This window comes from Sphaeramia orbicularis, chromosome 1 (genome assembly GCF_902148855.1).
Source record: "Sphaeramia orbicularis chromosome 1, fSphaOr1.1, whole genome shotgun sequence".
NCBI classification, from domain to species: domain Eukaryota; kingdom Metazoa; phylum Chordata; class Actinopteri; order Kurtiformes; family Apogonidae; genus Sphaeramia; species Sphaeramia orbicularis.
This window is the reverse complement of record NC_043957.1, coordinates 16273429-16288186: the sequence shown is the minus strand read 5'-3', so window position 1 is coordinate 16288186 and position 14758 is coordinate 16273429. Positions and strand designations below refer to the sequence as shown.

At 36.9% G+C, this 14758-nt stretch overlaps 1 protein-coding gene across 1 annotated transcript in view; it reads left to right on the top strand.

Annotated features, from left to right (window-relative positions):
• The first annotated feature begins 380 nt into the window (after nt 1–380).
• Nucleotides 381–14758, top strand: part of meis1a (Meis homeobox 1 a) — a 60389-nt gene continuing 46011 nt past the window's right edge. The window contains exons 1-7 of the mRNA XM_030163417.1: nt 381–813; nt 4436–4680; nt 5960–6101; nt 6569–6619; nt 6690–6740; nt 6944–7090; nt 13442–13553. Of these exons, the coding sequence (XP_030019277.1) occupies nt 802–813; nt 4436–4680; nt 5960–6101; nt 6569–6619; nt 6690–6740; nt 6944–7090; nt 13442–13553 (760 nt within the window). The 5' untranslated portion in view covers nt 381–801. The remainder of the gene's footprint in view (nt 814–4435; nt 4681–5959; nt 6102–6568; nt 6620–6689; nt 6741–6943; nt 7091–13441; nt 13554–14758) is intronic.

The following is a 14758-nucleotide window of genomic DNA, read 5'->3' as shown; positions in this document are numbered from 1 at the left end:
TTTATGTTACCCAATTAAGCCGAATAAAACAAGACAATAAGTAAAGAAGGTGCAAATTAGTCACAATAAAATAAATGAAATAAAAATAAAAACAGACTGAAATGTGATTATTAATTTGGCTAATTAAACATTTGATGTTCCTGTATTTAATTCCAAAAATGTTTGACATATACACCATATATTAATATTTATCATCATCATTCTTTCTTTTTGACTCATTAATGTTCTACCCCATGCACGCGCATTTGGCGGTGGCGCGCCGTTGCACGTCATATATGATCTGCGGCGTCTCTGCTCCTTTAAGTTAGAAAATCCCCCCTTCCTCCCCGTCCTCCCCCCTCTCCTCCTCCTCCTCCCTCCTCACACCCGGACGACTCGCTCCGAGGAGGAGAAGCCGCTCGTCCGGAGCTGCGATGGGGATTTGAACGCACCTTCAGTGCCCGGCTCAGAGCGCGCAGCGGGCGGGTCCGCGTCACTTCACCCCCCGGTTTGGATGTAACCCGGTCGCATTCGGCCTGCGGTGGGTCCGGTTTGTCGGTGCGTTTGGCCGGAGCTGGAGACCGGGAGCAGGACGGCGTGTGCCCGGGGCTGGAGCTGCTGTCGGCGGGCTGCGGTTGTCGGTCGAGTCGGTGATTCCCGCGGAGCCCGGAGATCAGCTGCTGTCTGTCGGTTCGTCTGTCTGGACTGGACTCGGTTTGGGATACCCGGAGGATTAACTGATCACCGGTCCGGTACCGGGGAGTTGGATGTGTGTTTTGCGCCACAGGAGTCACCTGGGGTCCGTGCGCAGAGACGGGGCCAATGGCGCAACGGGTGCGTAAAAATAAACTTTTATCCCGCAGATGATGGAGGTTCGACCGGAGCTGCGCACATCTGATGGTCGGCGCAGGGTTAGTCGAAGGCTGAGTTCGGATTTGACCGAAAACAGAGTTCGCTTTTCTTTAAAGTGACTCAAAACTACATTTAAAGACAGATTTAGACGCAAAATTAAACAAAGCATCACATGGAATTAGAGCTGTTTAATATTTATCAGCCTGGTTAATTGAGTTTAATAACAGCACACACTGCGGTGCGTAAAAATATTCATGTACACTTTTAATATAAAATAACACACGTGAAACCACTTTTTTCACAATTGTTATTTTATAAACTAATTTAATAAATTTTTTTTTAAAAATGAGAACTAAAGTTGTGCTCTTCTGTAAAACAACTCAAGTTTTAATTGTGTGATTTATTTTTTGCAGAATCCAAAAATGATCCAGTCACTAGAAACTAAAAACTGAAGTTAAATCCACTTGATTTTTTGTCTAAAACTAAATATTCAGGGTTTTTTTTTTTTTTACACCTTAATTGATTTTATTTGACCAGATTTGTTCCAGCTGCTGTTTTACGACGTTAAAAAACACTTTAAACAACAACATTTGATGCGTATTTTCCAGTAAAACTCGGTCACAGCTTGTTTTAAAGAGTCTTTAACGCGTCCAGCTCCAGACCGACGGTTCACACGTTAAAACGACGCCGTGAACGCGTATAAACACATCATTTGTCACATTTTCACACGGTTCGTTCATCTGAGGATAAAAGAATAAAATAAAATAAAATAAAAATAATAATTAAAGGACGTTTTATTTCACAGCAGTTCATTTGTTCACGGAGGTTAAATTTGTAATAAAACCAGCATCTGATTGACTTTTACAACAGAACAAATACATGAAAAATAACAAGTGAATATGTCTGCTATTATGAGCGAATGATTATGTTAAATTAAAGCTTCACAATGAGATTCTATGAACATTAACAGGGAAAAAAAATAATTAACTTATGGGGTTGTTTTTAATTTACCACCGTGTATGTTCTTCAATCCAACCTAAAAAAAAAAAAAAAAAAAAAACAACTCACAAATAAATGAGTTTATCAATAAGAAAAGGTTAGATGTATATTTATGTTAAAATCTAGCTTTAAAACTTGACTTCTGAACAAAACTATGTGTTTGGAAATTATTAAAACTCGAGTTTTTCTCTGTTTTGCTCTTTGTTTCTTTAGGGGCAAAACTCTTCTAACTTTTCACAATAAATTAGAAAAAAAAATTAACTTTAGTTTAACACAAAACTGTTTCCTAAAAAAATCAATGAAGTTACTTTATTAGAATTATTATTTAAAACTAGCAAATAAAAGAAAATCAGTTTTATTTCTGAACACTTAGATTTCAGTTTTTCCGTGAGAAATAATCAAACATTTACTGATTTTATTGTTGATCATGAAGTTGAAAATTAATGGAACACAATATGATTTTCTCCAATAAACACTGTCAGTGTTGTGTTCATGTACACATAGAAGTAGAAGTACAAATAAATTCTCAGTTACAAGTCCTGGATTAAAATACATAAATGTGTAGAATTAGATCAGAGGAATGAGCGTTCTGTACCTAAACTCCTCTTTCTGTGAAACATTGAATTATTGAAGATAATTTATTTTTTGTTGCTATAATGAAAACATGATGTGAGAGTTTTTCAATGCTGTACTTTATCCGTGGAAGTACTTTGTGTAGTATTTAGTACTGCATTATATCATATAAACATATTAGTTGCATGTGAATGTAGCAGGTAAAATATAGGTATGAAATTAAAGTATTTGTTGGATTTATTACAGTAGAATATGACGCTGCAGGACCAGGGAACCCTTTAGTACTCTATAAGTACTATAAACGTAGAGTACATGTAGTACTGCTGTGTTTTTCTACTTGCAGTCACAGCTCTGTCACAATCAGACTCTGATGTAATTTCACAGCTTCTTCTGTGAGTTTTAAAGAGTTTTATTTATATTTTTCTGTGAGTTTTCCACCTGTAGTCCATAATCACGTCTCCAAACGACCCTGACTTTTTCTTCTGTTGGAGAAAAAATTATCATTTACTTATAAAACTCCTCTTGGACATCACTCGACTGGTTTCAGATTAAATATTGTACTTTTTATATCTACATTAAAACTGCAGATATTTACAGTGTAGCTGCAAAGTCGAATGGAAAATATAGTAAATAATTGAAAATACACAGCAGCTGTTGTTGGTTTTGGTATACGTGGATGTTGGAGACTCACTGTGTGCTGTGAGGAAGAATTAAGCATGTTTTTAATAAGAATTAGTGGAGAAAATAATCAGCAAATTCATCATTAATAAGCAGAAGTTGCAGTTTTATTTTTCAGATTGCAAAACATTAGTTGTTCTATTAAAAAAACTGATGTTTGTTCAGTTTTAATGAAATTCCTGTTGGTGTTGTTAAAATCATGTAACTGATCAAACTCTGCTTTTACTGATTTTCAATTGATTTCAGTAAAAACACTGCACAGTACTGTTATAATGCAGTATTTGTACTTTTTATGGCATGAAAAATATAGTATTTGTTTTATTTGTACTTTTCTGCCTTTACTATATGTTTGATATTTTACATGAGGCAATATTTGTACTTTTACTACAGTACTGTATTTTTTAAAGGGCAGTATTTGTACATTTATTGTAACAAAATATTTTTATGATCAAGTATTTTTATTTTTTTATTGTATGTTTCTTATTCTTTTACCTTAACATAGTATTTGTTGTTTTGCTATCTATAAAAAATGCAGTATTTTTATGGCAAAGTACTTTTACTGCAGCAGAGTATTTGTATATGGTAGTGTTCACAGTACTCCTACCTTAACAGGATACTTTTCTAGTTCATTGGTTCTTTTACTGCTAGCAGTACTTTTAGAGCCCAGTATTATTACTTTTATTTCCACAGAATTGTTACAGATAGTTTTTACTGAAGTACAGTATATGAATATTTTACAGCCCAGTATTCATACTTTATCCATTATATTATTAGAATTTTTAATGAAGTACAGTATGTGAGTTGTAGGTATTTTATACAACAGTCTTCATACTTTTACTATAACTGGATACTTTTCTAGAGCAGTAAAGTGTTTCTATAGTTACTTTTTGTAGCATCTGTATTAGTATCTTTACTGAATTACAGAATTACATATGAGTATTATGTGTTTTATAGTATTCATACTTTAACTGTTGTATTATTAGTGAAGTACAGATGTGAGTTCATGGTATTTACACCACAGTATTTATAATTTTCCAGTGTAATCTTGTATTTTTACTTTTCTGTAGCATCAGTTTTTACTAAGTATTTTATTGCGCAGTATTCATACTTTACCCGTTGTATCATTAGTATTATTAATGATGTATAGTATGTGAGACCAGAGTATTTATGCAACAGTATTCATACTTTTCTAGAGCAGTAGTGTTTTTTTTTCTCCTGTATTCGTACCTTTCTGTAGTATCAGTATTGAACAAGTACAGGATGTAAATACTGTGTATTTTATTTTCCAGTAATCCTACTTTACTTGCTGTAAGTGCAGTACTTGTGTCCTGAGTACCTGGTCTCTGTGTTTCAGTATGAAGACCTGGCCCACTACGGCTTGGACGGGATGGGTGGGGTGTATGGAGACCCCCACCACCCCCATCACCCCCACCACGCCGCTGCCGCCGCCCGTTCCCTACAGGCCGTTCACCTGGCCGCCACAGCCGCTGCTGCCGGCCCATACCCCCCACACCAGTACCCCCAGTCCACCCACAGCAGCAGCAGCATGGCCCCCTCCACCGGGGAGGCCGTCAAGAGGGACAAAGACGCCATTTATGGGTATGATGAGTTCACTGACACTGCAGAAAAACAGTCTGGGTTCATTTATCAAACCAACATGACGCCTCTGAACGTCCTCACAGCAAAAGGAAATGGAGTTGGTTCTGTTTAGTTTCTCTTAAATAACAATATATATTTAAATATATTATAATATTATCTCAAGTAAAACTTTTACTACAGCTTTCCTCAAAAATTAAAACAAAAATGTAACCAAATTTATATAAAAAATCTATTATAGGTTCTGGAAATAAACAATAGAGGGCGCTGGGTTTTGTATTCGGAGTAGTCCACCACAGAAGAAGAGACAAACACATAGATACATTTATACGTAGACAACACACTAGTCTCTACTGCATCTGTAAAATACTACTTTTGTGTCACTGTGTTGTTTTTTTTTTGTTTTTTTTTTTAAATAATATGCAGAGTACACTTAATGTTGTCTTTTATTTCTCTGGTCATGAAATTGACAATTAGTTCATATTTTTCACCATGTAAATACATATATTTTATTTGTAGCAAGTGTCCACTAGTGTCCAGACTTTGTAACTGTGGTTCATAGGTTGGTCACATGGCATGAAATGGACCAATAAGACATGTGTGAAACAGTAGATGCAGTTTTTACAACTGTTTATAATTTTTACAGTACATACATTTTTTTAAAATCATAATTAGGTTTTGTTTTCTGCACTTTAATATTTTTACTTTCACTATATATTTTTCTTGCATAGTTTTCATATCTTAATCTAATGGAGTTTCTTTATTGTGCAGTTTTCATCTTTTTACTTAAACATTGTATTTTTATGTCATGGTATTTGTAATTTTAGCGTAACATAACATTTTTATAGAGCATATTTTTACTGTTTTAATTGAGTAATTGTACTTTTACTGTAATGGAGGTTCTTTTATAGTACAAAGATTGTGTTATTATGATGAGAGACTATTTTTATATAGTGATACGCAAACTTTTGTGTATTTTTCCTCATTTGGTTTTTCTTAGTTTTTCTTACAGCACAGTATTCATTACACAGTATTAATAAAGTGTATTTAAAGAATAGTTTTAAATAATTTTCATTAAATGAAGAATTATGGTTTTTTGCAAAAGAACAAAAAAGTTCTACTTGTCGTTAACTTTTTATCACAAATTAAATCCAAACACCGACCCTTTAATTCATCCTAATGAGTTTATTATGAATCTCAGTGGAACCTGAACGCCTCTCAGTGCCTTTTAGGACCTTAAACTCATTATTATTAAACTTATTAAACTCTCCTTCTCCCGCAGACATCCTTTATTCCCTCTACTCGCACTGATTTTTGAGAAATGTGAATTGGCAACATGCACGCCAAGGGAGAGCGGCGTGGCCGGAGGAGACGTCTGCAGCTCAGACTCCTTCAACGAAGACATCGCCGTCTTCTCCAAACAGGTACAGGAGCCACGTTTTCCAACCATCAGCGCTAAAACTGAACAGAAGGACGGAGGTCGAGTCAGATGAGTCAGAGCCGTGTCGACACTCGAGACGGGGCCAGGCCAGAAAACGACCTGAGGGCCCCCAGTGACCCCCTGTGACCCCTACGGTCTCTATTTATAGATGTATTTCTGGGCAACAAGTTTGACTAATAGTGAGAAAAATGTCCAGACTTGGCCATGATAGGAAAAGTCTGTACTTAAAATGTTTGGTAACATTTAAGATGTTAAAAACTGTCCAACCATGACAGCAAAGTGCTGCTTTTGTTTATAATCCATCATGTAAACCAATAAAACGGACATACCATAGCTTTTATTTTACTACAAAATTAAAACAGCTCATTATTGTTGTAGAAGGATACATTTTTTAGAGAAAATACACAGATGAATGTCTCAAACGTCTTTTCATCTGTGTGTTCTATTTAGATCCGGTCAGAGAAGCCGCTATTTTCATCCAACCCAGAGCTGGATAATCTGGTGAGTAACCATATATGATGTTCAATACTGTAAAGTGTCTCAGATGATAATAATTGTCATGTCTCTTCAGATGATTCAGGCGATACAAGTGCTGCGATTCCACCTGCTGGAGCTGGAAAAGGTCAGATTTACCTCCAGGAAATGTTTTTAGAATCTAATTTATCCATCTGCTCTTTAATCTAAAGTAACAAGATTAAAACAAAGAAGGCCACTGATCCGGTTTAATCTCAGGATAAACCAGTCTAATCCTGTATATTTCCCTTAATGCGTCCATAATGTTCTTATAGTATTGACCACTGACTGTTCATATATGTCCATGTCCAGGTTCACGAACTTTGCGATAACTTCTGTCATCGGTACATCAGCTGTCTGAAAGGGAAGATGCCGATCGATCTGGTTATAGATGACCGAGACGGGAACAAATCTGACAGTGAGGACTTCATCAGGTCGTCAGGGAACCACATGGATCAGGTGAGGGTGTGGTCACTTTCTGGAAATATTCAGCGGTTTCGACAAAAACATCAGAATTCAGCTGTCGTACATATACACCATGAAAGCAGGTCTGGTTCATCGTGGACCAGGGATTCATCAGCTTTCCCTAAAAGTCAAAACACGTCGCCTGTCATATCGCCTCCTGGTGGCAAGACTGGAGTACAGCTCATAAATCCCACCCCCCTCACTTTTATTAAACGAGGCTTCAGCCAAACTCAAAACTAAAAGTATGCGTCTGGTACTTTTCCTCTATATTTCATTTTTTATCTTGATTTTATCGGGTTCATTTGTGTTCAAACATCATCTTTCTGATCAGTTCATTTTTAAGCTGTGATTGACAGCTGTAATGGCCAATCACAGTCCTGAATCCATCATCTGTGTTAGTAAAGAGGGTCTAATTCAGTGGTTCCCAACCTTTTTTGGCTTGTGACCCCATTTTAACATCACAAATATCTGGCGACACCAGACATTCAAAACGGAAACTTTTTTTGTTTTTTTTTTGCTAAAATTAATTTGGTTTTGATCATGTAATAGTTTGCTATACTATGTTGCAAATAAATATTAATTTTAGATAACATTTAGGCCATATAATGTATATTATTATGAATGGAGGCAGAAAAGCCAGGTGTAGATTACTGCACAAAGTGAGAATTTTATTTTCCTTGGTCAGGATATGTACAGTCAGTCCAGCTTGTATTTACAAGGCTGACAATTAATACTGAGCAAACAGTAACTCAAACTATGGATTATGAAAGAGCTGCAGCATCTGAAACCAACCACAATGAACATTTGAAAGATAAACAGTACCACAGTGCTTCACTTAATTACTTAATTAGTGCTTTTTATTAATTACTAGAAATTTCAGGTGACCTCATTTGAACTCCAGGCAACCCCATGTGGAGTCTCAACCCCAAGGTTGAAAAACACTGGTCTAATTTATGATGAAATAGATGGTTAGCTTTAGTTTATTATTTCTTTTTTTTAACCCTTTATTTTTATTGTTTGATTTCTGTACAATACAAAACAAACATAAGGGACATTTGGGATACATTGACCATGAAAAACCTTTGTGGCTAACAAGTGGTTTTATTAATGTGACGTTGAAATGAAAATTGCCCATTTCTTCCATTTATCGTGACACTGCTCTTTTTGAATCCTCAATCTATGGGTCAGAATCTCCATCTTAAATATTCCATTCACTATTTGTAGCCAGTCGTTAGTTGTAGGTGGTTCTAATCTGCACCATTTTTTGGTAAAAGCCTTTTTACAGGCTGCTAACAGTGTTTTAACCAAATATCTATCATTTTTTTCTTACATTATTACAAATAATAAGCTTTAGTTTATTATTTCAACCTAAGTGTCATACATAGACCAGGAAGTGTGAGTGTTTTGTAGCTTCTTGAATTTGCACAGAAATAATAAGTGCACTGTAGTAACACAAAAATACTGACACAAAACTAATAATGATTAAAGTATGAAATAAACAGAAGCTGCAACTTTTGAAACATTCTGAACTGCTGTTAGCCTGCTAGCTGTAGTTAGCTGCTGCTCTGGGTCAATAAATGACTGTACCTTGACCATAAAATGTGAGATATGGACAAAAGTTCATTTGGAAAACATGAAATACATTTACATATAACTTTATAAATAATAAAAGCTAACTTGATGGTTTCAGCAAAATGTATTGGATTTTTACCATTATATTTGTTAAATTATGATAAATTCATCTATTATTGGGCAAAGTAAAAGTACAATTAGTATATCTTTAAATGTACTTCTGGAATATTTTCAGCAAATAAAATAAATACGGGACAGTCATCACGGAATAATTAAATGACTGAAAACATTTATTCATGGTTTAACTGAGGCTAAACTGACGCAGTAGTTTCCTCTTGTCTTAAAAACTAAACTATTGAATCCGTCAAGGTCTCAGATAATGAACACGACCTCCACATGAGGTGAGTTGATGAATATGATCTGACTCTTTCATCCCTCCTCCTGAAGTTCAGTCGTCCCACCGTTAAAGCAGACAGCAAAGTGAGACGTGAGACATGAACATCATCTTAAAACCTAAGACAGTGATAGACCCAGTAATAAAACCAGAGAAGAACCTGGACTGAACCTTTACACTGAGTCGGTGGGAAAAATACAGACTTTTCAGCTGCTCTGAAGATGTTAAAAAACTCTAAAACTGCAGGTAAAAATCTCCCTACACGCCCTGATCTCTTTTTCCCAAAGACACATAACATGAGGAGGTGAAAAGTCAGGTCTTCTCTGTTTCCTGATCCAGTCGAGCTGGTTTTCGATCGGCCTTTAACCCTTTAAACTCCAGCGGGTGTGAACTGGAGTGTCAGATGACCGGCAGCTCCCAGGTCAGCTTTCATTTTCAAGTGCCTGCTTTGTGCAGGTCATAAACTCATAATCCTCCTCTTTGTTACTGTTATTTTTTTAACGTCATCTTAATGGGTAAAATGGAGAGTCGTTGCGCTGATCACCTGTCAATCAAACAGTGTGGGAGGTATCCATTTTTGCTGAAGGACTTTCAGAAGGTTCTGAGCCTTGAAAATGTGATATTTTATTTTATTAAAATCTTTGCCTCTTTTACTGTATCTCTGTTACAGCAGTTTTTATCAAGAATTTTTAGTGTTTATATCTTTTTTATTTTTGCATTGTTCAGATTCCCAACTAAGCGCTGAATTCACAAAGACTGGATTCCATTTGCTAATTGCGCTGCATTTCTGCCCACTACCTGATTCATTTTAAGAACCCAACCACAAAAGAATCAATGCTTATGGTCTGATGATGCAAACACACCCATAAAGTTTTAGACCCGAGTGAAATTCACCCTTTTTCTGCTTTAATGAACAGATACGTGAATTTGATGTATGAACGTTTGGTTTTGTTGCCTATTTAGTACATTGCATTTTAACACAATCTCCTGAAATGTCCATCAAAATAGGATCCAGATGTTAAAATGAGTCCTCCACATCTGAAAAGTGTTTAATTAATGTCTAACTCTTAACCCTAGAAGACCTACAACTATTTTTGTGGCGACTTCCAAATTAATTTATCTTTACATTTAACCTTTCCCATGTGATTTATCTCCATTTATTGTATTATATTTAGTATTATCCTCTGCATTTTGCATTTTTCTGTGAAAATCAGTGAAAACCTATAATTAACGGATACGGACAGAACGCTGCGTCCGTATCTGTCTGTGTCTTTAACGTTACTTGCAGTCAGCGTTACTTTTATCACCGTCATTTAGTTTGAAAAATCTCCACACTCTTCACACTCCCTACACACTACTCCACCGCCGCATACCTGCTGCACTTAACTATGAATGTCACACTGCAGTAAGTGGTATCAGTGCAGTTGGATCAGATCACTTTTACAAGTACAAGTACAAGTACACACGCTGAGTATCGGACCCGATACTGGTATCGGAATCGGTGCATCCCTCAAAACAATTTTTCTCCATACATTGTCATGTCTGGATTTTTTTTCTTAAATAAGCAAAGTGCACAAAATGATCACCAGGAAACAAATTATTTTTTTCGACTAGTGTTCAAAAACTGCAATACAAAAATTAAATAAAAATTATCTGTACCTTATAGCCTTTCAACAAATTATTCAGTTTTCTGTAGTCTCATTTTCAGCGGGAAAATAAAATATAGCCACATGGCGATGCTCTTCTATGTCATTCTCCTGCTCTGTGTCTCAGTCTGTGCATGTGTTGTGCGTGTGCTGGTGGGCAGGCACACCTGAGCCGGTGGTTTGCTTGTTTGCTTTGCGCTGCTGAGTCATGTGACGGCACAACACTGAAACAAACACAAGAGGGGGAGGAGATGCAAAGTGTGCCCGCTCTGCGCTAAGACAGAAGTGGCGAGTCCGGCAAACTGGCTGTCACCTCTTTGACGAAACCACAACAATTTGTACAAGAGAAAAACTTAAACTAAAGTATCAATCTCACCACGCTAGCATTGATCTGATACCAATGCCAACCTGGTATCGATACTATCGATATTTGGATCGATCCACTCACCACTATTTCTCAGGATCGAATGCACTGAGAAAACCGGATGGATGGCCAGGTTTTGCACCACAAAAGCTTCATAATGAACCTAACACGAACCTAAGTCCTCATTTTTGTAAAAAGCATCAAAAAGAGAAAGAATCCATCGACCGTAATTATTAGTTTTATAGCCCAATCAATGGTGTGAGCTAGAAATGGTAACGTGTTCTGTGAAGCAGAGGAGTGAATGTTTGGCTGCATGTTTGAAGAAACACAAGGTGGACAATGATTGAAAGTATTTGGATTGGACATGATAACAATGACCTGAATGCTCCTTCAGTTCCATAGGTTTATTAAAAGGTGCATCTAATACATTGATGAAGGACCCTAACCCTAAACTTCCTCAAATTTTGCAGAATGAAACAGTTTGAAGTCTTTTAATGAAAGTTGTGACTGTTGCTAATGAATGACTGACTGAATGAATGAATTTATTTTGGTTTTACATCAATCATTGTACCCAGTACATCAATTGTAATAAACAGAAAAACCAAAAAAGGAATAGGCTAGAAGCAAAAGCTTTTTTGCCTATCCTTTTCACCTAATACACTGCTCACATCAACTTAAATGTGTACAACATTCACACCATAATAATAAAAGATTAAAAAAAATCAACAACAAAAACATATCTACCATCTCAATTCAATATTTCTAAATAATTTTAAACTTAAGGGACTTTTTTTTAAACTTTGCCAAAGGAGTGAATAACTTAAATACATCATCAGGTCCATTCCATAATTTTACACCATGAATGGTATTTGAGATAATACTATTTTTATCCCTCATCTTCCATATACCTATTTAGAAACAATTTTTTATACCTCTTTTTAAATATATTAATGTTTGTACTTTCCTTTATCTCCTGCTCTAGATTGTTCCAAAAAGTCACTCCACAGCTTGTTATACACATACTTTTCATTGTTGTTCTTACTTTGTTTTTTTTTATTTAGATCTCCCCTAAGATTGTAGCCTCCTTCTCTTTCAGTAATACTAATAGTTGTCGTGTCAGATCATCTGTAGGAGCAGTTTGTATTCTCCTCAGAGCTCCTGAATCCCAGTTTGTAGGACCTTCCAGGAGGTAAATGATGGTCCAGAATGCAGCAGCGCGTCTGGTCTTCAATCAGCCTAAAAGGGCACATGTCACCCCCTTACTCATTGAGTTACACTGGCTACCCATAGCTGCCCGCATCAAATTCAAATCTTTAATCCTAGCCTACAAAATTCTCAGTGGGTCTGCTCCTGTCTACTTAGGTGCACTAATAAACGCTTATGTCGCCCCACGACCACTCCGCTCGTCTGGGGAACGTAGTCTGGTGGTCCCCAGACCTTGTACAAGACAATCCAGGCTCTTTTCATGGGTCGTTCCACGTTGGTGGAACGCTCTACCAAGTGCTACAAGAACAGAGTCATCCCTGCCTATCTTCAAGAAGCTCCTGAAGACCCAGCTCTTCCGAGAGCACCTCCTATCCTAGCACTGTCAGACATTCCATTTTAAATATTCTAATAAGGTTTTTTCCCAGGATAACCATAGATTCTTCCAGGATTATCTCTGGACCTGCTGCGGTGGTCCGGCCTCTTCCCTGCCCTCATCATCACCACTCACTTATCCTCAACCGCCTCCATGTGTCTCCCCCTACTCCCCCCTTCTCCCCCTCTCCCCCAGTCTCTATCTCTATCGCTCTCTCTCTTTCCCCTTCTCTACCCTCTCTCTTTAACCTCAACTGGTCAAGGCAGACGGCCATCCTCCAGGAGTCTGGGTCTGCTCGAGGTTTCTGCCTGTTAAAGGGAAGTTTTTCCTCGCCACTGTCACCAGTCACAAGTGTTTGCTCCTGGAGGATTCTGTTGGGTTTCTGTAAATTGGCTTAGAGTCTGGTTTTGACCAACTCTATATATAAAATGTCAAGAGATAACTTCTTTTTGTGATCTGGCACTATATAAATAAAATTTGATTGATTGAGTGATTTAATTGGTTTTCCCCTGTAAGTTGCTTTGGAAAAAAGCGTCTGCCAAATGCGTAAAAATAAACATAAACATAAACAAATGAAAATGTAGGTGAAATCAGTTTGGCATGAAAGCAGAAGACTGACGTATTTTATAGAGATGCATGAAAGTATCCTTTAAAAAAGAATGAAGTGACAGATGTGACTGTGAATTCACCCGATGTTTTTTGATCACTTTCAGCAGCATCGTTCCTTTGTTTCTCCAGTTTTTATTGCATTTGGTCTTCCCCTGCTGACTGTTTCTCATTCTCTGCCCAGATGTCGTGGAGCAGAGATCACGACGATGTGGCGTCGATTCGCTCGGCCGGTACACCAGGTCCATCCAGCGGAGGACACACGTCTCACAGCGGAGACAACAGCAGCGAACAGGGTAAGTCTCAGACATAGACCATGTCCATCTCTGTATGGCCGTGGATGGATGGATGGATGGATGGATGGATGGACGGACGGGTGGATTTAAATGTTCATAACATTATCCAAAAATGTTCAACATAAAAACTAAAGGAAAATCCATTGCTACTAATTGCACAATAAATAAAACTTCTGCTTCCAAACACATCCTCAGTAACTTTACAATTTTTCATTAATATATGTGTTAAAGCGGTTCCATTCCAGTTCTGTGCACACTTACAACTGTGTTCATGGTCACATTAGTCCAGTTTGTCTTCTGTTTTCATCGCTTCTTTCTTGTTTTTTGTCTTGTCTTCCAAACACTTTATGACATGTGCTCTTCAAAGGTCCCATACAAACCTTATTTACGTCCTTTGTTTTTGCCTCAAATCAGAAACTGTTGACATGACTTTGAAATGACTGGATATGTTTGACCAGTTCCTACTGGTTCATTTGTTTATGTTTGTGAGTTCCAGCTCAGATCTGGTGTTCTGCTGCTTTTACTCTGCGTTTATGTGGAGTTTCATGACACAAAAGCAGCTGTGATGTAGAACATCAGTACAGATGTTGAGAAATCCCAGAGAAAAATTCCCTGACACATAACATTATTCTGAACCTCAAAGGCCAAAAAGTATCTACTGATGTAAACTGTTCAATACCTGTTGATCCACTAATCCTATGTAAGTAACTGATGTAAAATGCAGTTTTTCATCTTTTCATGGTCATCAGATATGACCCATTTGGACTTTCAGAGGCTCCGTAGTGAATGTGGAAACACCGTCATCTTCTACAACATTGATTCACCAGTAAAACCCATGGAGTTGGATCAATAGTTGCTTTTCCATTGGACTTATGCGCAAAACTTTACAGATATTTACTAAATGTCAAAAAACAGAAGTGCATAATGTTGGTTTTTCCACTAAATCACAAATGCAATGATTTGTTTATTTATTATATGACACAAGAAGTCATTCCATAAACAATTGCGACGAATGTAAATATCGTGTTGATTTACAGATATATTCATTATTACTATATATTACCCTTCTATCTCCTATAAAATTAAAAAATTATCCAGTTTCTTGGTGTGTCCACACATACCACGCCATGTTTCTTTTAAAACGCTTCTTCTTTGCTTGTTGTAGTATCCATCAACATCCGTTTTTGTTTTTTTTTATTTATGTG